Below are 23,831 nucleotides of genomic sequence, written 5' to 3'. Positions count from 1 at the left end.
GTGACAACACCACTTCGCTGATCCTCAGCACAGGGGGCCTACAAGTGTGCGTGCTCAGCCCCCTCCTGTACTCCCTGTTCCCCCATGACTGCGTGGCCATGCACGCCTCCAACTCAATCATCAAGTTTGCAGACGACATAACAATAGTAGGCCTGATTACCAACAATGACGAGAGCCTACAGGGAAGTGGTGAGGGACCTGACAGAGTGGTGCCAGGAATATAACCTCTCACTCAATGTCAACAAAACGAAGGAGCTGATCATGGACTTCAGTGGACAGCCGAGGGAACACGCTCCATCCACATCGACGAAGCCACAGTGGAGAAGGTGAAAAGCTTCAAGTTCCTTAGCGTACACATCACTGATAATCTGAAATAGTCCACCCACACAGACAGTGTGGTGAAGAAGGCTCAACAGTGCCTCTTCAACCTCAGGAGGCTGAGGAAATTCAGCTATGCCCCCTCAGACCCTCACAAACTCTTACAGATGCACCATTGAGAGCATTCTGTTGGAATGTGTCACCGCCTGGTACGGCAACTGCACCACCCGCAACCGCAGGGCTCTCCAGGGGGGGTGCGGTCTGCCCAAAGCATCACCGGGTGCAAACTACCTCCCCTCCAGGACACCTACAGCACCTGATGTCACAGGAAGGCCACATCAACCACCTGAGCCACGGCCTGTTCACCCCGCTATCTTCCAGAAGGCGAGGTCAGTGCAGGTGCATCAACGCTGGGGACGAGAGACTAAAAAACATATTCTATCTCAAGGCTTCAGACTGTTAAATAGCCATCACTAGCTGGCTACCACCCGGTTACTCAACCCTGCTACTGCCTCTAAGGTGGAATCACTGGTCACCTTAATAATGGAACACTGGTCACCTTAATAATGGAACACTGGTCACTTTAATAATGTTTACATACTGTTTTAATCATTTCATATGTATAGACTGTATTCTAGTCAATGCCATCCTATTCAACTATTGCTGTGTATATACACTATTCTATCCTATGTATTCTACAGATATACTAAATATTCTATCCACGTAGTGTCCATTATGTCTATAATTTCTATACATCCCATCACATATATACACTTCCTTTCCAAAGATTTGGGTTCACTTTGAAATGTCCTTGTTTTTGAAAGAAACGCACATTTTTTGTCCATTAAAATAACGTAAAATTAATCAGAAATACAGTGTAGACATTGTTAATGTTGTAAATGATTATTGTAGCTGGAAAAGACGGATTCTTTTAATGGAATATCTACATAGGCGTACAGAGGCCCATTATCAGCAACCATCACTCCTGTGTTCCAATGGCACGTTTTGTTAGCTAATCCAAGTTTATCATTTTAAAAGGCTAATTGATCATTAGAAAAACCTTTAGCAATTCTGTTAGCACAGCTGAAAACTGTTGTACTAATTAAAGAAGCAATAAAACTGTCCTTCTTTAGACTAGTTGAGTATCTGGAGCATCAGCATTTATGGGTTTGATTACAGGCTCAAAATGGCTAGAAACAAAGAACTTTCTTCTGAAACTCATTAGTCTATTCTTGTTCTGAGAAATTATGGCTATTCCATGCGAGAAATTGCCAATAAACTGAAGATCTCATACAACGCAGTGTACTACTCCCTTCACAGAACAGCGCAAACTGACTCTAACCAGAACAGAAAGAGGAGTGGGAGGCCCCGGTGCACAACTGAGCAAGAGGACAAGTACATTAGTGTGTCTAGTTTGAGAAACAGAACCCTCACAAGTCCTTCATTAAATTAGTACCCGCAAAACATCAGCCTCAACATCAACAGCGAAGAGGCACCCATCTTAATCTTTTCTTTCTATTGGCCAGTCTGAGATATGGCTTTTTCTTTGCCTCTTCACTGTTGACGTTGAGACGTTGATTTGTGAGTACTATTTAATGAAGCTGCCAGTTGAGGACTTGTGAGGCATCTGTTTCTCAAACTAGACACTCTAATGTACTTGTCTTCTTGCTCAGTTGTACACCGGGGCCTCCCAATCCTCTTTCTATTCTGCTCTCTCTCTATGTGACCCAAGCCTAAGTACTAGTCTGCATGTCAGTCTGAACATGCTTCTTATGCACATATGTGCAGTCAGTCATTATTTAATTATCTTTTCCTATCCTCCATTTTGTGATGTGGAGATGAGAACGTCCATAGCGGCAGGAGAGCGAGAAAGTGCAAGAGAGAGCGAGAGAGAGACATGGAGAGAGAAAATGGGAAGCAACGTGTGTCTGTTAATTGAATGTGATTGCTCAGCATTCCTCAGAATCTTGATGAAGCGAGCTGCCCTCTTCCTGCACTCTGCAGCACTGTGTATGTTATGTTCAGTGATCCGATGATAGCCTAATACCTATAAGAACTATTTTATTAGCACAGAACCTCCAGTCCAGTTGAAACTAAGGCCCCCAGAGCAAAATCCAGGCCCTGTCTGAGTCATGTCAGGCCCTTGTCATTTAAAATTAATAGAAGTCACAGTATTTGGGTGAGCCTGGTCTGTAGGGAAACAGACATTAAAGCAGCAGCAGCAAGGCCTCTCTCTCAGGTCTCCATCCCCATTCTACCAGTTCTAGTGTCCACAACACCATGCAAAGCCCCTCATCCCCCAGTCACTACAATCTAGTGAGGGTCACGGACAGCAAGAAACAAGCAAACTTGTTGAATGAGTAGTATCTTCAGGTAGAGAAAGAAAACATTTAGAAACTAGACACAATGACTGAAACGTGAAGATATATGACAGTGTTTCCACTAGTGCCGGCGTGAAAATGCATGACAGTGTTTTCAACTAGTGCAGGCGTGAAGATATATGACAGTGTTTCCACTAGTGCAGGCGTGAAGATATATGAGTGTTTTCCACTAGTGCAGGCGTGAAGATATATGACAGTGTTTCCACTAGTGCAGGCGTGAAGATATATGAGTGTTTTCCACTAGTGCCAGAGTGAAAATATATGACAGTGTTTTCCACTAGTGCCGGAGTGAAGATATATGACAGTGTTTTCCACTAGTGCCAGAGTGAAGATATATGACAGTGTTTTCCACTAGTGCCGGAGTGAAGATATAGGACAGTGTTTTCCACTAGTGCCGGAGTGAAAATATATGAGTGTTTTCCACTAGTGCCGGAGTGAAAATATATGACAGTGTTTTCCACTAGTGCCGGAGTGAAGATGTATGACAGTGTTTTCCACTAGTGCCAGAGTGAAGATGTATGACAGTGTTTTCCACTAGTGCCAGAGTGAAGATGTATGACAGTGTTTTCCACTAGTGCCAGAGTGAAGATGTATGACAGTGTTTTCCACTAGTGCCAGAGTGAAGATGTATGACAGTGTTTTCCACTAGTGCCAGAGTGAAGATGTATGACAGTGTTTTCCACTAGTGCCAGAGTGAAGATGTATGACAGTGTTTTCCACTAGTGCCGGAGTGAAGATGTATGACAGTGTTTTCCACTAGTGCAGGCGTGAAGATGTATGAGTGTTTTCCACTAGTAAAGGCGTGAAGATGTATGAGTGTTTTCCACTAGTAAAGGCGTGAAGATGTATGACAGTGTTTCCACTAGTGCCGGAGTGAAGATGTATGACAGTGTTTTCCACTAGTGCCGGAGTGAAGATGTATGACAGTGTTTTCCACTAGTGCCGGAGTGAAGATGTATGACAGTGTTTTCCACTAGTGCCGGCGTGAAGATGTATGACAGTGTTTCCACTAGTAAAGGCGTGAAGATGTATGACAGTGTTTTCCACTAGTAAAGGCGTGAAGATGTATGAGTGTTTTCCACTAGTAAAGGCGTGAAGATGTATGACAGTGTTTTCCACTAGTGCCAGAGTGAAGATGTATGACAGTGTTTTCCACTAGTGCCAGAGTGAAGATGTATGACAGTGTTTCCACTAGTAAAGGCGTGAAGATGTATGAGTGTTTTCCACTAGTAAAGGCGTGAAGATGTATGACAGTGTTTTCCACTAGTGCCGGCGTGAAGATGTATGACAGTGTTTCCACTAGTAAAGGCGTGAAGATGTATGACAGTGTTTCCACTAGTAAAGGCGTGAAGATGTATGACAGTGTTTATCCACTAGTAAAGGCGTGAAGAAGTATGAGTGTTTTCCACTAGTAAAGGCGTGAAGATGTATGACAGTGTTTCCACTAGTGCCGGCGTGAAAATGTATGACAGTGTTTCCGCTAGTGCCGGTGTGAAGATGTATGACAGTGTTTTCCACTAGTAAAGGCGTGAAGATGTATGAGTGTTTTCCACTAGTGCAGGCGTGAAGATGTATGACAGTGTTTCCACTAGTGCCGGAGTGAAGATGTATGACAGTGTTTCCACTAGTGCCGGAGTGAAGATATATGACAGTGTTTCCACTAGTGCCGGCGTGAAGATGTATGACAGTGTTTCCACTAGTGCCGGCGTGAAAATATATGACAGTGTTTTCCACTAGTGCAGGCGTGAAGATGTATGACAGTGTTTCCACTAGTGCCGGCGTGAAGATGTATGACAGTGTTTCCACTAGTGCCGGCGTGAAGATGTATGACAGTGTTTCCACTAGTGCAGGCGTGAAGATGTATGACAGTGTTTCCACTAGTGCCGGCGTGAAGATGTATGACAGTGTTTCCACTAGTGCCGTTTGACAGTGTTTCCACTAGTAAAGGCGTGAAGATGTATGACAGTGTTTCCACTAGTAAAGGCGTGAAGATGTATGACAGTGTTTCCACTAGTGCCGGCGTGAAGATGTATGACAGTGTTTCCACAGTGTTTGTTTCCACTAGTGCCGGAGTGAAGATGTATGACAGTGTTTCCACTAGTAAAGGTGAAGATGTATGACAGTGTTTCCACTAGTGCCGGCGTGAAGATGTATGACAGTGTTTCCACTAGTAAAGAAGATGTATGACAGTGTTTCCACTAGTGCCGGCGTGAAGATGTATGACAGTGTTTCCACTAGTGCCGGATGTGAAGATGTATGACAGTGTTTCCACTAGTAAAGGCGTGAAGATGATGACAGTGTTTCCACTAGTGCCGGCGCGAAGATGTATGACAGTGTTTCCACTAGTGCCGGCGTGAAGATGTATGACAGTGTTTCCACTAGTGCCGGCGTGAAGATGTATGACAGTGTTTCCACTAGTAAAGCGTGAAGATGTATGACAGTGTTTCCAGTGTTTCCACTAGTAAAGCCACTAGTAAAGGCGTGAAGATGTATGACAGTGAAGATGTATGACAGTGTTTCCACTAGTGCCGGCGTGAAGATGTATGACAGTGTTTCCAAGATGTATGACAGTGTTTCCACTAGTGCAGACAGTGTTTCCACTAGTAAAGGCGTGAAGATGTATGACAGTGTTTCCACTAGTAAAGTGAAGATGTTTTTCCACTAGTGCCGGCGTGAAGATGTATGACAGTGTTTCCACTAGTAAGGCGTGAAGATGTATGACAGTGTTTCCACTAGTAAAGGCGTGAAGATGTATGACAGTGTTTTCCACTAGTGCAGTGTTTCCACTAGTGAAGATGTATGACAGTGTTTCCATGACAGTGTTTGTTTCCACTAGTAAAGGCGTGAAGATGTATGACAGTGTTTCCACTAGTGCCGGAGTGAAGATGTATGACAGTGTTTCCACTAGTGCCGGCGCGAAGATGTATGACAGTGTTTCCACTAGTAAAGGCGTGAAGATGTATGACAGTGTTTCCACTAGTAAAGGCGTGAAGATGTATGACAGTGTTTCCACTAGTACCGGCGTGAAGATGTATGACAGTGTTTCCACTAGTAAAGGCGTGAAGATGTATGACAGTGTTTCCACTAGTGCCGGCGTGAAGATGTATGACAGTGTTTCCACTAGTGCCGGCGTGAAGATGTATGACAGTGTTTCCACTAGTAAAGGCGTGAAGATGTATGACAGTGTTTCCACTAGTAAAGGCGTGAAGATGTATGACAGTGTTTCCACTAGTGCTGTATGACAGTGTTTCCACTAGTAAAGGCGTGAAGATGTATGACAGTGTTTCCACTAGTAAAGGCGTGAAGATGTATGACAGTGTTTCCACTAGTGTTTCCACTAGTAAAGCGGTGAAGATGTAGTGAAGATGTATGACAGTGTTTCCACTAGTAAAGGCGTGAAGATGTATGACAGTGTTTCCACTAGTGCCGGCGTGAAGATGTATGACAGTGTTTCCACTAAGATGGCGTGAATGTATGACAGTGTTTGCCAAGATGTATGACAGTGTTTCCACTAGTAAAGGCGTGAAGATGTATGACAGTGTTTCCACTAGTAAAGGCGTGAAGACAGTGTTTCCACTAGTACAGGCGTGAAGATGTATCCACTAGTGCCGGCGTGAAGATGTATGACAGTGTTTCCACTAGTAAAGGCGTGAAGATGTATGACAGTGTTTCCACTAGTAAATGGACAGTGTTTCCACTAGAAGATGTATGACAGTGTTTCCACTAGTAAAGCGTGAAGATGTATGACGGTGTTTCCACTAGTGAAGATGTATGACAGTGTTTCCACTAGTGAAGATGGCGTGTTTCCACTAGTAATGACAGTGTTTCCACTAGTGATGACAGTGTTTCCACAAGATGTGTGTTTCCACTAGTGCCAGTGTTTCCATTAGTGAAGATGTATGACAGTGTTTCCACTAGTGCCGGCGTGAAGATGTATGACAGTGTTTCCACTAGTGCCGGCGTGAAGATGTATGACAGTGTTTCCACTAGTGCCGGCGCGAAGATGTATGACAGTGTTTCCACTAGTAAAGGCGTGAAGATGTATGACAGTGTTTCCACTAGTGTTTCCATGACAGTGTTTCCACTAGTAAAGGCGTGAAGATGTATGACAGTGTTTCCAAGATGTATGACAGTGTTTCCACTAGTGCCGGCGCGAAGATGTATGACAGTGTTTCCACTAGTGCCGGCGCGAAGATGTATGACAGTGTTTCCACTAGTGCCGGCGCGAAGATGTATGACAGTGTTTCCACTAGTAAAGGCGTGAAGATGTATGACAGTGTTTCCACTAGTAAAGGCGTGAAGATGTTTCCATGTAAAGGCGTGAGACAGTGTTTCCACTAGTGCCGGAGCGAAGATGTATGACAGTGTTTCCACTAGTGCCGGCGACAGTGTTTCCACTAGTAAAAGATGTATGACAGTGTTTCCACTAGTAAAGGCGTGAAGATGTATGACAGTGTTTCCACTAGTAAAGGCGTGAAGATGTATGACAGTGTTTCCACTAGTGCCGGCGTGAAGATGTATGACAGTGTTTCCACTAGTAAAGGCGTGAAGATGTATGACAGTGTTTCCACTAGTGCCGGCGTGAAGATGTATGACAGTGTTTCCACTAGTGCCGGCGTGAAGATGTATGACAGTGTTTCCACTAGTGCCGGCGTGAAGATGTATGACAGTGTTTCCACTAGTGCCGGCGTGAAGATGTATGACAGTGTTTCCACTAGTGCCGGCGTGAAGATGTATGACAGTGTTTCCACTAGTAAAGCGCGAAGATGTATGACAGTGTTTCCACTAGTGCCGGCGTGAAGATGTATGACAGTGTTTCCACTAGTGCCGGCGTGAAGATGTATGACAGTGTTTCCACTAGTGCCGGCGCGAAGATGTATGACAGTGTTTCCACTAGTGCCGGCGCGAAGATGTATGACAGTGTTTCCACTAGTAAAGGCGTGAAGATGTATGACAGTGTTTCCACTAGTAAAGGCGTGAAGATGTATGACAGTGTTTCCACTAGTGCCGGAGTGAAGATGTATGACAGTGTTTCCACTAGTGCCGGCGTGAAGATGTATGACAGTGTTTCCACTAGTAAAGGCGTGAAGATGTATGACAGTGTTTCCACTAGTAAAGGCGTGAAGATGTATGACAGTGTTTCCACTAGTGATGACAGTGTTTCCATTAGTAAAGGCGTGAAGATGTATGACAGTGTTTCCACTAGTAAAGGCGTGAAGATGTATGACAGTGTTTCCACTAGTGCCGGAGTGAAGATGTATGACAGTGTTTCCACTAGTAAAGGCGTGAAGATGTATGACAGTGTTTCCACTAGATAACAGTGTTTCGTAAAGGAAGATGTATGACAGTGTTTCCACTAGTAAAGGCGTGAAGATGTATGACAGTGTTTCCACTAGTAGCCGGCGTGAAGATGTATGACAGTGTTTCCACTAGTAAAGGTGTGAAGATGTATGACAGTGTTTCCACTAGCGCCGGCGTGAAGATGTATGACAGTGTTTCCACTAGTAAAGGCGTGAAGATGTATGACAGTGTTTCCACTAGTAAAGGCGTGAAGATGTATGACAGTGTTTCCACTAGCGCCGGCTGTCGGCTATACAGCCGGTTACACTCTAGTTTGAAGGTCTGAAGTCTGTCCTGCATCCTGGAACCTGGGTCTGTGTGTTGCAGTCAAATGTCTTTACAAGGAGGGAGAGAGCACGATGCTCCTTCATCGTCTGTGAGTCCATTTGGATGTCCCATATAATGTCGGAAACCACTTAGCCTATTGTTTTCTGGCACATTCATTTATTTTCTTTTGCTTGTTTCAAATGCAGCCACAATGTGCTTGTACATCGGCTTACTGTGCTTTGATTGACGAACAGTAAGCTTGACTAGTTTATAAATGGTGTTGGACTGACTGAATAAAGTCAATCTCATACCTCCTTGCCATTCATAAATCATACAACTTATATGTCCTTATATGTCACATCGGGACATGTCAGCTAAAGATCTCTTTTGTCATTTCCATATGAAGTCCATCAGGACTTGCCAGACAGTAACGTTGAAGTGAGTGACTCATCAGTAGCCTACCGAATTGCATCGGTAAGAGAGACGTTTATTTAGTTCACTAATTTGCACACTGGTAGGCTTTTTGGTCGATTATCTGCAGATAAATTATGAAAACATTCGATGAAGATGGTGAATCCTACTCACTGCAAGGGACAAAACGTAGGCTAGTTTAGAGCGCCTCACTGGTCCAAAAACGATACAAAAAAACTGATTGAATTGTTTTAAAAGATAATGTTACTTCTATGGTATTTTCTAAAATATTGATATAAAGTAGGTCTACTGATTTAATCAACGTGTTGACAATGGAGAAGTCAACAGCTGCTTTCTGTGTAGCAAGGCTCATGATTAACACCTGCTTCATTCTTCAATCATACCTGTATTATAGATAGCTGAGAAAATGCCTCTTAAAAGAAAGCTTGAAGCCTGTGGAAGTCAGCAGACTCTTACAAGATTCTTTAAGAAGAAACCTGTGGATCAGTTGTTAAACAAGTACTTTTTGGAATAAATTACATACTGCAATTCACAAAGAGAGTTGCAAACACTTGCTGAAATCTTTCCACTAATTTAACTAATGTCGTTCTATCTTCTCTTAACATGTATGGAACTTATTTGAGCACCTGTTCCTTTTATTTTAGAGACCAATTTTTTCATTTGAAAAAGTGGCCATCACACAATTTGTTTTGTGGCACACACACACACAATGTAACATTTTATTTTTATTCAAGATCATTTAGGCAATTTAAATTGTTCAGTTGAAATAAAATACATAATTCGAAGAACAAATATAATTGTGGGAAGTCATATCTTGCTGTAAAATACATGCATCTCAAGAGAAGATGGGTTAAATGATTAAAATGTTTAATGTTCTCTTACTTAGAAAATAGTCCTGATCATATAGGCCTAGTTCAAGATGATATAAAAAATTAAAAACAAAACACTGAATTCATACATTTTCAGTCATTTAGATTGTAAACACAATACCACAACAATGTTTTCCAATCTGTGTATTTCGGATGGAATCAAAGCAATAGAATGTAACAGAGAACACCAAAATAGAGCTTGTTCGGCAAAACAATCTTAACTGGCTGGCTACTTTTTCTATTAGGCTGGGTACTCCATGTGCTTGTGGGAAACACTGGTATAATGATGAGGATAACATGGCAATGATTTCTGAAGTCTGACGGTGACGCATGATGGTTGTTGGCATAGCCCTGCGTGCACAAAGGGCAACCTGGAGCCCTGGCCTGGCTTGCAACTACACACGGTGAGGCTAGCAATCTCTCCCAGGCAGATACAACTGGCTCCCGGAGCAAATGACTCAAACACTTCATCACTGTCAGTGTGCATCAGCCATTAACTACTCTGTGGTTCAACACACTCGCACATGTACACACATGGTCAAAGAAAAAATACACACACACACAACATGGTCAAAAGAGAGAAACACATACAGTCACACACACACATGCACCAGTCTATAACCATCGCCACCACGGAACACACACCAGTCTATAACCATCGCCACCACAGAACACACACCAGTCTATAACCATCGCCACCACAGAACACACACCAGTCTATAACCATCGCCACCACAGAACACACACCAGTCTATAACCATCGCCACCACAGAACACACACCAGTCTATAACCATCGCCACCACAGAACACCAGCGGCCAATCGTTGAGTACAGAAATAGGCTCCCACCATCAAACATAACCACAGGATCCAGTCTGGTACCATTTCTGCACCACCAGAATGTGCCCTACTTCCATCTCCAAACATCCACAGGCACCACAAACAGGAACTATTTCATCCAACCACACAGCAGTGTGCTGGGCTTGTCTCATTGCTACACAGCAGTGTGCTGGGCTTGTCTCATTGCTACACAGCAGTGTGCTGGGCTTGTCTCATTGCTACACAGCAGTGTGCTGGGCTTGTCTCATTGCTACACAGCAGTGTGCTGGGCTTGTCTCATTGCTACACAGCAGTGTGCTGGGCTTGTCTCATTGCTACACAGCAGTGTGCTGGGCTTGTCTCATTGCTACACAGCAGTGTGCTGGGCTTGTCTCATTGCTACACAGCAGTGTGCTGGGCTTGTCTCATTGCTACACAGCAGTGTGCTGGGCTTGTCTCATTGCTACACAGCAGTGTGCTGGGCTTGTCTCATTGCTACACAGCAGTGTGCTGGGCTTGTCTCATTGCTACACAGTAGTGTGCTGGGCTTGTCTCATTGCTACACAGTAGTGTGCTGGGCTTGTCTCATTGCTACACAGTAGTGTGCTGGGCTTGTCTCATTGCTACACAGTAGTGTGCTGGGCTTGTCTCATTGCTACACAGCAGTGTGCTGGGCTTGTCTCATTGCTACACAGCAGTGTGCTGGGCTTGTCTCATTGCTACACAGCAGTGTGCTGGGCTTGTCTCATTGCTACACAGCAGTGTGCTGGGCTTGTCTCATTGCTACACAGCAGTGTGCTGGGCTTGTCTCATTGCTACACAGCAGTGTGCTGGGCTTGTCTCATTGCTACACAGTAGTGCGCTGGGCTTGTCTCATTGCTACACAGTAGTGCGCTGGGCTTGTCTCATTGCTACACAGTAGTGTGCTGGGCTTGTCTCATTGCTACACAGCAGTGTGCTGGGCTTGTCTCATTGCTACACAGCAGTGTGCTGGGCTTGTCTCATTTTTACACAGCAGTGTGCTGGGCTTGTCTCATTGCTACACAGCAGTGTGCTGGGCTTGTCTCATTGCTACACAGTAGTGTGCTGGGCTTGTCTCATTGCTACACAGCAGTGTGCTGGGCTTGTCTCATTGCTACACAGCAGTGTGCTGGGCTTGTCTCATTGCTACACAGCAAGTGTGCTGGGCTTGTCTCATTGCTACACAGCAAGTGTGCTGGGCTTGTCTCATTGCTACACAGTAGTGTGCTGGGCTTGTCTCATTGCTACACAGTAGTGTGCTGGGCTTGTCTCATTGCTACACAGTAGTGTGCTGGGCTTGTCTCATTGCTACACAGTAGTGTGCTGGGCTTGTCTCATTGCTACACAGCAGTGTGCTGGGCTTGTCGTTGCTACACAGCAGTGTGCTGGGCTTGTCTCATTGCTACACAGCAGTGTGCTGGGCTTGTCTCATTGCTACACAGCAGTGTGCTGGGCTTGTCTCATTGCTACACAGCAGTGTGCTGGGCTTGTCTCATTGCTACACAGCAGTGTGCTGGGCTTGTCTCATTGCTACACAGCAGTGTGCTGGGCTTGTCTCATTGCTACACAGTAGTGTGCTGGGCTTGTCTCATTGCTACACAGTAGTGTGCTGGGCTTGTCTCATTGCTACACAGTAGTGTGCTGGGCTTGTCTCATTGCTACACAGTAGTGTGCTGGGCTTGTCTCATTGCTACACAGCAGTGTGCTGGGCTTGTCTCATTGCTACACAGCAGTGTGCTGGGCTTGTCTCATTGCTACACAGCAGTGTGCTGGGCTTGTCTCATTGCTACACAGCAGTGTGCTAGGCTTGTCTCATTGCTACACAGCAGTGTGCTGGGCTTGTCTCATTGCTACACAGCAGTGTGCTGGGCTTGTCTCATTGCTACACAGCAGTGTGCTGGGCTTGTCTCATTGCCACACAGCAGTGTGCTGGGCTTGTCTCATTGTCACACAGCAGTGTGCTGGGCTTGTCTCATTGCCACACAGCAGTGTGCTGGGCTTGTCTCATTGCCACACAGCAGTGTGCTGGGCTTGTCTCATTGCCACACAGCAGTGTGCTGGGCTTGTCTCATTGCCACACAGCAGTGTGCTGGGCTTGTCTCATTGCTACACAGCAGTGTGCTGGGCTTGTCTCATTGCCACACAGCAGTGTGCTGGGCTTGTCTCAGTGCCACACAGCAGTGTGCTGGGCTTGTCTCATTGCTACACAGCAGTGTGCTGGGCTTGTCTCATTGCCACACAGCAGTGTGCTGGGCTTGTCTCATTGCCACACAGCAGTGTGCTGGGCTTGTCTCATTGCCACACAGCAGTGTGCTGGGCTTGTCTCATTGCTACACAGCAGTGTGCTGGGCTTGTCTCATTGCCACACAGCAGTGTGCTGGGCTTGTCTCATTGCTACACAGCAGTGTGCTGGGCTTGTCTCATTGCCACACAGCAGTGTGCTGGGCTTGTCTCATTGCTACACAGCAGTGTGTTGGGCTTGTCTCATTGCCACACAGCAGTGTGCTGGGCTTGTCTCATTGCTACACAGCAATGTGCTGGGCTTGTCTCATTGCTACACAGTAGTGTGCTGGGCTTGTCTCATTGCTACACAGTAGTGTGCTGGGCTTGTCTCATTGCTACACAGTAGTGTGCTGGGCTTGTCTCATTGCTACACAGCAGTGTGCTGGGCTTGTCTCATTGCTACACAGCAGTGTGCTGGGCTTGTCTCATTGCTACACAGCAGTGTGCTGGGCTTGTCTCATTGCTACACAGTAGTGTGCTGGGCTTGTCTCATTGCTACACAGTAGTGTGCTGGGCTTGTCTCATTGCTACACAGTAGTGTGCTGGGCTTGTCTCATTGCTACACAGCAGTGTGCTGGGCTTGTCTCATTGCTACACAGCAGTGTGCTGGGCTTGTCTCATTGCTACACAGCAGTGTGCTGGGCTTGTCTCATTGCTACACAGCAGTGTGCTGGGCTTGTCTCATTGCTACACAGCAGTGTGCTGGGCTTGTCTCATTGCTACACAGCAGTGTGCTGGGCTTGTCTCATTGCCACACAGCAGTGTGCTGGGCTTGTCTCATTGCTACACAGTAGTGTGCTGGGCTTGTCTCATTGCTACACAGTAGTGTGCTGGGCTTGTCTCATTGCTACACAGTAGTGTGCTGGGCTTGTCTCATTGCTACACAGCAGTGTGCTGGGCTTGTCTCATTGCTACACAGCAGTGTGCTGGGCTTGTCTCATTGCTACACAGCAGTGTGCTGGGCTTGTCTCATTGCTACACAGCAGTGTGCTGGGCTTGTCTCATTGCTACACAGCAGTGTGCTGGGCTTGTCTCATTGCTACACAGCAGTGTGCTGGGCTTGTCTCATTGCTACACAGCAGTGTGCTGGGCTTGTCTCATTGCTACACAGCAGTGTGCTGGGCTTGTCTCATTGCTACACAGCAGTGTGCTGGGCTTGTCTCATTGCTACACAGCAGTGTGCTGGGCTTGTCTCATTGCTACACAGCAGTGTGCTGGGCTTGTCTCATTGCCACACAGCAGTGTGCTGGGCTTGTCTCATTGCTACACAGTAGTGTGCTGGGCTTGTCTCATTGCTACACAGTAGTGTGCTGGGCTTGTCTCATTGCTACACAGTAGTGTGCTGGGCTTGTCTCATTGCTACACAGCAGTGTGCTGGGCTTGTCTCATTGCTACACAGCAGTGTGCTGGGCTTGTCTCACTGCTACACAGCAGTGTGCTGGGCTTGTCTCATTGCTACACAGCAGTGTGCTGGGCTTGTCTCATTGCTACACAGCAGTATGCTGGGCTTGTCTCATTGCCACACAGCAGTGTGCTGGGTTTGTCTCATTGCTACACAGCAGTGTGCTGGGCTTGTCTCATTGCTACACAGCAGTGTGCTGGGCTTGTCTCATTGCTATTGCTGGGCTTGTCACAGCAGTGTGCTGGGCTTGTCTCATTGCTACACAGCAGTGTGCTGGGCTTGTCTCATTGCTACACAGCAGTGTGCTGGGCTTGTCTCATTGCTACACAGCAGTGTGCTGGGCTTGTCTCATTGCTACACAGCAGTGTGCTGGGCTTGTCTCATTGCTACACAGCAGTGTGCTGGGCTTGTCTCATTGCCACACAGCAGTGTGCTGGGCTTGTCTCATTGCCACACAGCAGTGTGCTGGGCTTGTCTCATTGCCACACAGCAGTGTGCTGGGCTTGTCTCATTGCTACACAGCAGTGTGCTGGGCTTGTCTCATTGCTACACAGCAGTGTGCTGGGCTTGTCTCATTGCTACACAGCAGTGTGCTGGGCTTGTCTCATTGCTACACAGCAGTGTGCTGGGCTTGTCTCATTGCTACACAGCAGTGTGCTGGGCTTGTCTCATTGCTACACAGCAGTGTGCTGGGCTTGTCTCATTGCCACACAGCAGTGTGCTGGGCTTGTCTCATTGCCACACAGCAGTGTGCTGGGCTTGTCTCATTGCCACACAGCAGTGTGCTGGGCTTGTTTCATTGCCACACAGCCCACTGCTTCAAAGGCATGTAAACCTGCCACAAACTAGGCTACTCAGATCCGTGTGAAATTCACCTCTTTGATATTCACCACAATGTTGGCTTGTCTGAGACCTCAGGCTTCTCACTTACTGGGTATTGAGTCAATACCAGTCAATGTTTCCATTGAACATGGCGGTCATGTTCAGGTTTCAAGTGAGTTTTTCCATCATATACACATGATATGCATGGGGCACACAGTGCAATGAAAGATGCCGCTGATACCAATAGCCTAGCAAGCACGACGTTTCCAATAACTACTACTGGAATGAAGTTACTCTATTCCATTGACTTCATAGCAAACAAAAACAATCCACTTTTTTTACTGAGCTTGTTTAATTGGTTTAACATATCTTCAGAGATTACGTTCAACTCCCCAAAAATAAACATTTTAAATTGAGAAAATACATAAAAAATAATGCTGTATTGAGGGTTCACTGCAGTCAGAGATGATATCATTTCCAGTTCCAGACACTAAGGTAAACTGCATATTTACAAATCAGATATCATTACGAATAACCTAGAGGGAGATTTTTGCTGCTGCATTCAAAATATTGGTCGGCATTAGCATTAGGCTAAGTGAGAGAATAATGGCCAATGAGATTTCCAAATGAATCAACATCAAATTCCAGTTAATCATTCACCATGCCCAGTCATCGCCCTCCCCTCTTCTGCCCCCCATTAAACACCATTTATCAGTGGGGGAAAAGGAAGCATTTAATGAAATCCTCAATTGAATGTGTAAGCAGTTAGAGGAGTCTTCTCTCCCCAGTCATGTCTTACATCTGGCGACTGATGCACTTTGCAGAAACTAAGGCGATTCAAACCCTTTGATTCACTGCAAGGGGAAACAATATTGTTACAATGCTACGTTTGACTCGAGTCGATACAAACAGGCGGGGAATCTAAGAAGGAATCATATTATACCTGTAATAAATGAATCCTCTCTTCTTTCTGGAAATCCGTGGTTTGTAATGCAATAACAGTAAACTCAACCACAATGACGTTCTGTCATAAAGGTCATGCCAGTCAGTTGGAGCAGAGGGGTTATCATATTATCACACAACTGAAATCCCAAGAACTGTCAGCTAATCGTGAAAAGGCAGCATGACTGAATGACACATTTTGTTAGCAGCAGCCACAAAAGGCTCAAGTGAATTCCGACCAAATAGCATACATATTTGGGGTAGCCTATGTTTTCACACACACACACACACACACACACACACACACACACACACACACACACACACACACACACACACACACACACACACACACAGGGAGAACTGATATAAAATAACCTACCAGTGCGTTCAATGTAGTCCACACACTTCTCAATGAACAAGGGGATTGGCCGGTCCGGGGTGACCAGATTCTGTAGGGGAACACCAAAGTAGTGGCTCTCCCAATTCCTCCGTGTGGGAGGGTACAAAGGCTTTGTGGGCTTGGATTTTGGCTGTGAATTGAAGGAAAACATTATAGCATCGTTTTCAAAACAAACTACAGAAATAAAGTTTATCCTTTCAATTTCAATTCTTCAAAAGAGTTGTCATTCCCCACAAGACTTAAATCTCTAATTGAAAAAGAAACATGTAAAACACCTTGCAAGAACTAACATTTATTTTTTTGTTAATGTTCTGTTGCCTGATTATCAAAGACAGCAAAATGTTCAAACAACAAGAGTATACTTAATGGCAGTGGTGCTACTGTAGTGAAAACGATTCACGATTCTAATATATGAAGTTTGGCTTTCAACCAAAACATTTGTGTATGATTGTCCTGTTATGTGCAGACAAAATCATTTGTCATCATGAAGAATGAAGCAAGCTCCTTGAAACGTCATTGTGAGTGTGGACCTACTGTACAGTACTGTAGTGAAAATATGAAGTGGACACCTTTTATGTCCCAAATGTCACCCTATTCCCTATATAGTGTATTACTTTTGACCAGAGACCATAGGGCTTTGGTCTAATGTAGTGCACTATATTGGGAATAGGGTGCCATTTGGACCATAAAAGCTGTCCACTGATTCATGCCTCAGAGCACTTCCTCCACACCCTGGGAACCCTGCCTGCCTTCAAATGCCTTTAACAGACTACAATACAGTGGGATACCCAATTCTCCTCTCACTCCTCAACTATGGCGGTCATATTTAACCGTGATTGTGTTGTCATTGCTTGTGTTATATGCCATGTTAATTGCTCAAGAATGGGAGTGCATGCTTGGCCAGGAGAAAGTGATGTTGCAACATTCAACAAAAAGTACAATTCACATTTACTCTCAGTGTGATAGTTCAAACATTGATTTTCTTCAATGCATGAGCGCAGACCATTCTGAATCTGTGTTATAGTAATCATGATGGCAGACCATTCTGAATCTGTGTTATAGTAATCATGATGGCAGACCATTCTGAATCTGTGTTATAGTAATCATGATGGCAGACCATTCTGAATCTGTGTTATAGTAATCATGAGAGCAGACCATTCTGAATCTGTGTTATAGTAATCATGAGAGCAGACCATTCTTAATCTGTGTTATAGTAATCATGATGGCAGACCATTCTGAATCTGTGTTATAGTAATCATGCATCAGAATGCCTACCTTTTTAGGTTCCTTTGTCTTTGGCGTTTTCTTCTTTTTCTTCTTCATGTCATCCTGCTCTGGATCGGAGGTGATGGCAGGGTTGTCTATCCCTCCCTTCCAGGGGTCCGCAGGGGACAGCAGGGGGTCTTCCTCACTGCCCCGATGGGCCCTGCCCTTCTTCTTCTTCTGCATGGCCGGCCCAGACTCATCATCGCTGACGTCGGAGTGGACACGTCTGTGGTACATCTTGGTTTTGCTGAAGAGTATTTTGGAGCGGTGCTTATACTTGGTGGGCCTCCTGCTGGCCTGCGCCTTGTGGTCGAAGCCGTTCTCCTCGTCCCCGTGTGAGACGTGAAGCCCCTCAAACGAGTTGAGCATTTTGAGGGTCCTGCTGTGGGTGTCCTCCGGGACAGCGTAGATGTTGTCGGTAAAGCCCTTTGATTTCAGGAGAGTGTCTACGGGGTCTGCGTAATTGTCGGACGCCTCGACATCTTCACCTTGGGCCATGGGGCTGCGTTGTCGTCTGTTGCTCCTCATCCCAGCCTCAATGGTCTTCAGGAGATTGGGGTCCAACTTCTTGACGTTGGGCTTGGATAGTATAGGCTTGGGTCTAACCGGGGGAGGCACTCTGTGGTTGCGCTCTTGGTCACCGATAGGTGTGCTATGGACAGGGTACTCGTTCCCCTCCAGATCGATCCTGCACTTTCCACGTTCGCTAAGCGTTGGAAGAAGCTGCACGTCGTCCCCGATGGGGCTGTAAGGCGGAGGAGCCTCGGTGTCGTCCTCTGAGTCAGGGTAGTAACTGTAAGCAGGGGAATGGCTGTGGGGAGACTGGGGAAGACATCTTCACACGCACCCGTGCAGTCTCGAGAGCTGTCAAACATGAAGGCGCTCTCGATGCTGCTCTTCTTCTCTAGCACCTCGTTGAAGAATGGCGTGAAGACTTCCGTCTGACGATGGTACTGCGACAGAGAGTAGAGAGCTGTGAATTTGGCGGTTATCTCAGTAGCGATGTGCTCTCCTTCAGTCATGAGGTCTTTGATTGGGTCATTCTCAAAGAAGTCTGCTTGACTGTCTGTGACGGCCACCATTTGAACAGGGATGACATCTTGGACCTCTGACAGGAATGCTCTGAGCATCGCCATGGAGGACTTGCGTTTTGCTGAGTAGACCAAGATGTATCCATGGACGAGCTCGTCCTTCCTGATTCCGATGGAGGAGTGGTAGGAGAGGACTGTGACCTGTATTCTTCTGCGACTGTCGCCAATGATTTTGTTGAGGATCAGAGTGTTACTTTGGCCAGGTTGCCCTGCGCTGCAGGAATGTGAATCCAGGAAAGGTGAGAGGATGAGGTCTACGCTAAATGGATCCCCACACACGGCACACATAACAATCCTCAAGTCGGTCTCTGACATGTCTTTGATGGACGGCAGAGGGCTCATCACATCAAAGTTGTGCTTTAGTCCTTCTAATACTCCTCTGAGAGCCTGTTTAATTTGGAACTCGTTAAACTTCCGTGGAAAGGTAGCAGAAGGTATATCTACAAAGGTGCACTGTAGCTTATTTGCAAGCTGTTGGCCCTGATGCCTTAATATAGGCATATTTTTGCAAACGCTGTCTCTCTGGTTTGCTAGGATTAGAATGAATGGCAATGGCGGAGCGTATCTCTCCCTCCTGTTCTGTGCAATCTCTGCCCTGATTCTCCCTACGCAGTCGCCAATACAATTCAGCGACTCTATGGAGCTGAAGACACAGAAGATTCCGTGAGGTTTGAAGGTCGACGCCCACGTATGACTAAAGAGCAATGTTGAGTTGACATCAACAGGCAGAAGCTCCAGTTCATAGATTTTCCCATCCAGGGTGTACTCGTCGTCTGTGGACTGGGCTCGGATTTCATTTGCAAGTTCTTGTGCGAGACCCTCCCTTCCCAAGAGACACAAATTGACTTTATCAATGTTGGCACTGTTATAGTAGAGATTAGAGCGACCATGGTCCAGCTGAACTAGCCTGTTAGCCAGTACCTGCTCGACATTCATGTCAACGCAGCTCTGTCCGCTCAGACACGTCTCCTTCGTGGGGTGGTAGACGAACCCGATGTGCTTGAGAAGAAGTGACTCCCTGTCAGGGGCCAGTTTCTGCAGAGCTCTGTATCTGGGCTCCTCGTTGAGCACAGTGTGGATCTCGCTCATTTTGTCACAGCTTGGTGTGGCGTTTAAATCAAGGTCATAAAACAGCTCTGCGTGTTCAAAAAGCATTTCCTGAAATTCCTCTTTGGCCCTTTCAACTATTTCCTGCTGATGCTGGCTGTAAACATCCCTGTGATCAGATTCACTGATATACTTGTAGGCCTCGTCCTCCATGACAAAACACATGACCTCTTCCCAGGGTTGTCCAGGGCTGATGAAATGGACTCTATCCAATGTCTTCTTGAATCTATTCTTCATTTCTAACCGCATTTTCTCTGAGAACAGATGCTGGACATGGTTCTGAAAAATCTTCTCCCCTTCCAACGTTTTAAGGAGATCAAAGGGCACTCTTCTGTCATTGACTTTGTCAATTTGGTCCGTCTCATCCCATGGAGTGTGCTCCAGCACCACAAACCAGAAATGAAACTCAGCCCTGCTCTTCAAGATACTTTGAGCCTCCGACCAGCTCAGGTTCTCGAGTTCTTCCAAGTTGTTGAGCAAGTTATTGAGAATTTTTGGCAGGCTCGATAAGTATTCTTCCCTCCTTTTCCTGATATGTTCCTGCTTCAGCTGTTCGATGTGCTTGTTGAGGGTGTTCTAGCTTTTCGGGTGCCTTCCAAGTTGATGTATTCCTCATAGTCGGGGTGGTTTTTCAACATGTTACTCACTGTTTTCCAACTTATGTGATAATCTCTGACGGTTTGTACAATCCTCTTTTCAAACTTGTCGGACACTGTGGCTACTAATTGTCGCTGAACTTTATAGGCCTCCAAATAAGGAATGATTTTGGGTTTGCCTCGTGGTTTGTCCATCTGCTGGGTCAACGCGTTAAAACAGAGGTCTACATTGATTCTCGATCGAGCTGACGTTTCTACCACCAGCAGGTTCTTTTTGCTTGCAGCGAACACCTGAAGGTCCCTTAGATACTGCTCCATGCACTCATCACATTTAGTTGCAGCAATGACGATGGGCTTTTTCGATTTGACCATTTGAGAATAAAGGCTGTTGACAAATTTCATCTGATCCTCAAATTTCCTATTGCAGCCTTTGCTCACGTCTATGCACAATAAAAAACCGTCAATGTTCAGTTTCCCATCGGCCATCTGCTTCTGATCAAAATCCTGTTCCAGGCCAAGCTGGTCGGTGCAAATGTACATCAGCTTCTCAGCAGACTGTAGCTTGAAGGCTGCAGCCCTTTTACTATAGGGCTGCAGGTTTGTGCTGCGATGTGGCAAGAAAGTCTGATCATCAATGAACTCTGTTTGTTCAATGATTTGAATTTTACACTCGAGCCCGTCATCGCTTCGGTGTGGCACTTCACCCCAGTAGAGGAAGTGATCATTGTTCACCACACGACCTCCAAAGTCAATTGTGCTCAACACAGAAGTGTGCTCAGTGTAGTAGCCGTCAGCGTTGGAACACACATATCTGTTGCATAGGCAGGACTTGCCCACGCCACAATTGCCCTTCTCCTTCTCTGTCCCTGAGAGGCCGACAACACTAACAGCATATGTTGGGGGGCGTGCCTCCTTGTTCTTGGCCATTATATTCCCCCTGTCATTGCTTTGTCAATTTCAAGAAAGGTTTCTACCAGCACAGCTATCATTCCACTCCAATTGGTTAGATAGGGTGCTGGTGCACGTTCATGGCTTTCTCCCTTTAGTGGTGAATCGCTGTATCCTCCTAGATCCTCGAGCTGGGATAGGGCAGCTGGTTCTCCATTATTATGACCTCCCTGAAAAAGAAAGAGTGTATAATTGAACTACACACACATAGGAACACAAAAACAGATCATATAGGCCTAATATGGTCTACGTACCAAATGGCACCGTGTTCCCTTTATAGTGAACAACTTTTGCAAACAGTCCACAGGACTAATGATACAATCTGAACAGTTACAGTAGGCTATTTCCGCTCTGGAGACTGTCAGTCATATGAGGCAATAACCTACAACAGAGGTTAACCTGCAAAAAAAATGTTGATAAATCCTGTACTGTCTGTAGGAGTGTAACAGATAAGTTCCTTGTTCAGTGTCAGTGACTCTTTTCATGAGTAATTTCCCCACACAGATATTGGCCATTCCATTAAAAAAAACTCATTTTATGTTATGCAACTTCAGACTTGGAGGCAGTGACCTAGAAATAATGAAAAAAGCATAAGGAGACAAGATCATAATTGAGTTATTTAGCAAATTCCAGAAACCTACTATTCATCATCATTCAATATGGATTATATTTCAGTTTGCTCCAGCAATACTATTGTTGCAGATGTTACTAGAGAACTATAGCACCTGTCATCATTGGACCTTTTGACAACAATACTGGCTATTATTTGTTGCACTTCGCATGTTCGTCACCTAAGAATCACGCAACACACCCCATCATGACATCTTTCAACGCAAACAGTCCAGTTTTGACGTCCGATTTATAATACTGTAGTTACACCGGTCCCGCGCTTCTAGTATTAAACAGGAATTTAGCTATTGCATATCTACTGACTTTTTTGTTATTATCGAGATGTGTGACTAGCACTGCCCAGGTGAGAAGGTAGCCTATCACTAGCAAACCATCGTAGTGCCTGGCTGTGGTTACATTTCTTTCTGATCTGCTACGTTCTGAACGGTGCGCCCTTCTAAACCCCAGTCATTAATGAATGATAATGGTATTCAACCAAGAATGTCATTGCCAGGGAGGCACACCAATCAAAACTCAAAAGCAACCCTCTACCACGAGATGTAGAGGTTATTCAAAAGCACGACGCTGCTCTGGACAACTTGTCAGTAACAATTATCATCTTGCAACAATCCGAGGTTCATTGGTTAGCTAGCTAATGTACCTGTCCTAGCTAGCTAACATTAACTGCGTGCGAACTATCAAGCAAGAAACGTCCAGCAAGTGAAACTGTCACACTTCCAATTAGGTTGCTAGCAAACGTGGTTTGCTTTATCTGCACATGGTAACAATTATAATAACCCATGCAATAAAAGGTTACGTCTGGCTATGCCATTGTAAGCAGAAACTATGACAATGATAACCCCATCATCAATGGCATTTGGTTGGAAGAATGACTTGTATAGCCAACTCAAGGGCCTAAGCTAAAATCGCTTGCTTCCAGAGTAGTCTCTGGCTGAGCTTAGCCCACTAGCTGGCTGTAGCTAACACTGCCTAGTTAGATAGCAAAATAGTGGTAGCTGGTCGAACAATAATACATTTCACTCAGCGCAAAATACAAACGAATGCCGAAATATTTCGTTACGTCCCTTGATCCTTAATTGCAAAAAATGAATTTATTTGACACAGACAATTGTATCCAGGGTGTAGCTAATGAAGAAATTCGATTCAGTCCATTCCAAATACATTCCCCTACCTAACATGGTCGCTCCCAGCTCCGAGACCACGAAAAAAGGTAGCATTCCAAGTGTATTATTTTACTCCAGCAAATTCCATTTTTCAACGGCTCGTGCACTGCAATTCACGGGGAACGTTCCGTGCATCCTCTTTCTATTCCAAATGTGTTTGTTTTTATATATTTTGTTTAATTGGTGGTATGCGTGTAATCGGAGACCTGCTCCCTCCTCTCTCTCATCCCAGTCAGTAATGGCGACTGATACATCCTGCTCTCACCCACTCTCTCTCTCTCTCCAGTAACTTTTCCATTAGGGCTCAAAGCAGGGGCGCGACGCTCGTGCATGGTTGCTATGTAATTGTGTGAATTAATCATGTCTGGAAATAGTATTCGCTAATGCCTGAATATTTGGTGGCTTATTTTTGTGATAGTGATTAGAGACCAGTGATTAGGGATCATGTCCACGAGATGGCACATTGCCAACCAGAATAAACATCTACGTAGAGAATGTAATAACCTACATTGTTCAATCATACAAAAGGTTGGACCATCTACTTTTGCAAGTAGCCTACAGTAGGCTACTGACACATCTTTGTGGTTACTTGTAGTGTGGAGCCAAACCAAGTTATTACATGGTTATAGCAAGTTTATTACAGGGATATGCACATCTGAAAGAAGCCATCTGAAGAATTGCAGTAACATTCATGTGAATTACAATAATATTCCATGAGGGTTTTATGTGACA

At 45.4% G+C, this 23,831-nt stretch overlaps 1 protein-coding gene across 1 annotated transcript in view; it reads right to left on the bottom strand.

Annotated features, from left to right (window-relative positions):
* Positions 1-23,352, bottom strand: part of LOC115138825 (rho GTPase-activating protein 5-like) — a 90,250-nt gene extending 66,898 nt beyond the window's left edge. Inside the window, 5 exon segments of the mRNA XM_065025784.1 lie at positions 16,278-16,428; positions 17,574-18,388; positions 18,391-20,340; positions 20,343-21,476; positions 23,108-23,352. Of these exon segments, the coding sequence (XP_064881856.1) occupies positions 16,278-16,428; positions 17,574-18,388; positions 18,391-20,340; positions 20,343-21,285 (3,859 nt within the window). The 5' untranslated portion in view covers positions 21,286-21,476; positions 23,108-23,352.
* Between the last annotated feature and the right edge of the window lie 479 nt (positions 23,353-23,831).

Source organism: Oncorhynchus nerka, linkage group LG12 (assembly GCF_034236695.1).
Source record: "Oncorhynchus nerka isolate Pitt River linkage group LG12, Oner_Uvic_2.0, whole genome shotgun sequence".
Lineage (NCBI taxonomy): Eukaryota > Metazoa > Chordata > Actinopteri > Salmoniformes > Salmonidae > Oncorhynchus > Oncorhynchus nerka.
This window is presented reverse-complemented; position numbering and strand designations above follow the sequence as displayed.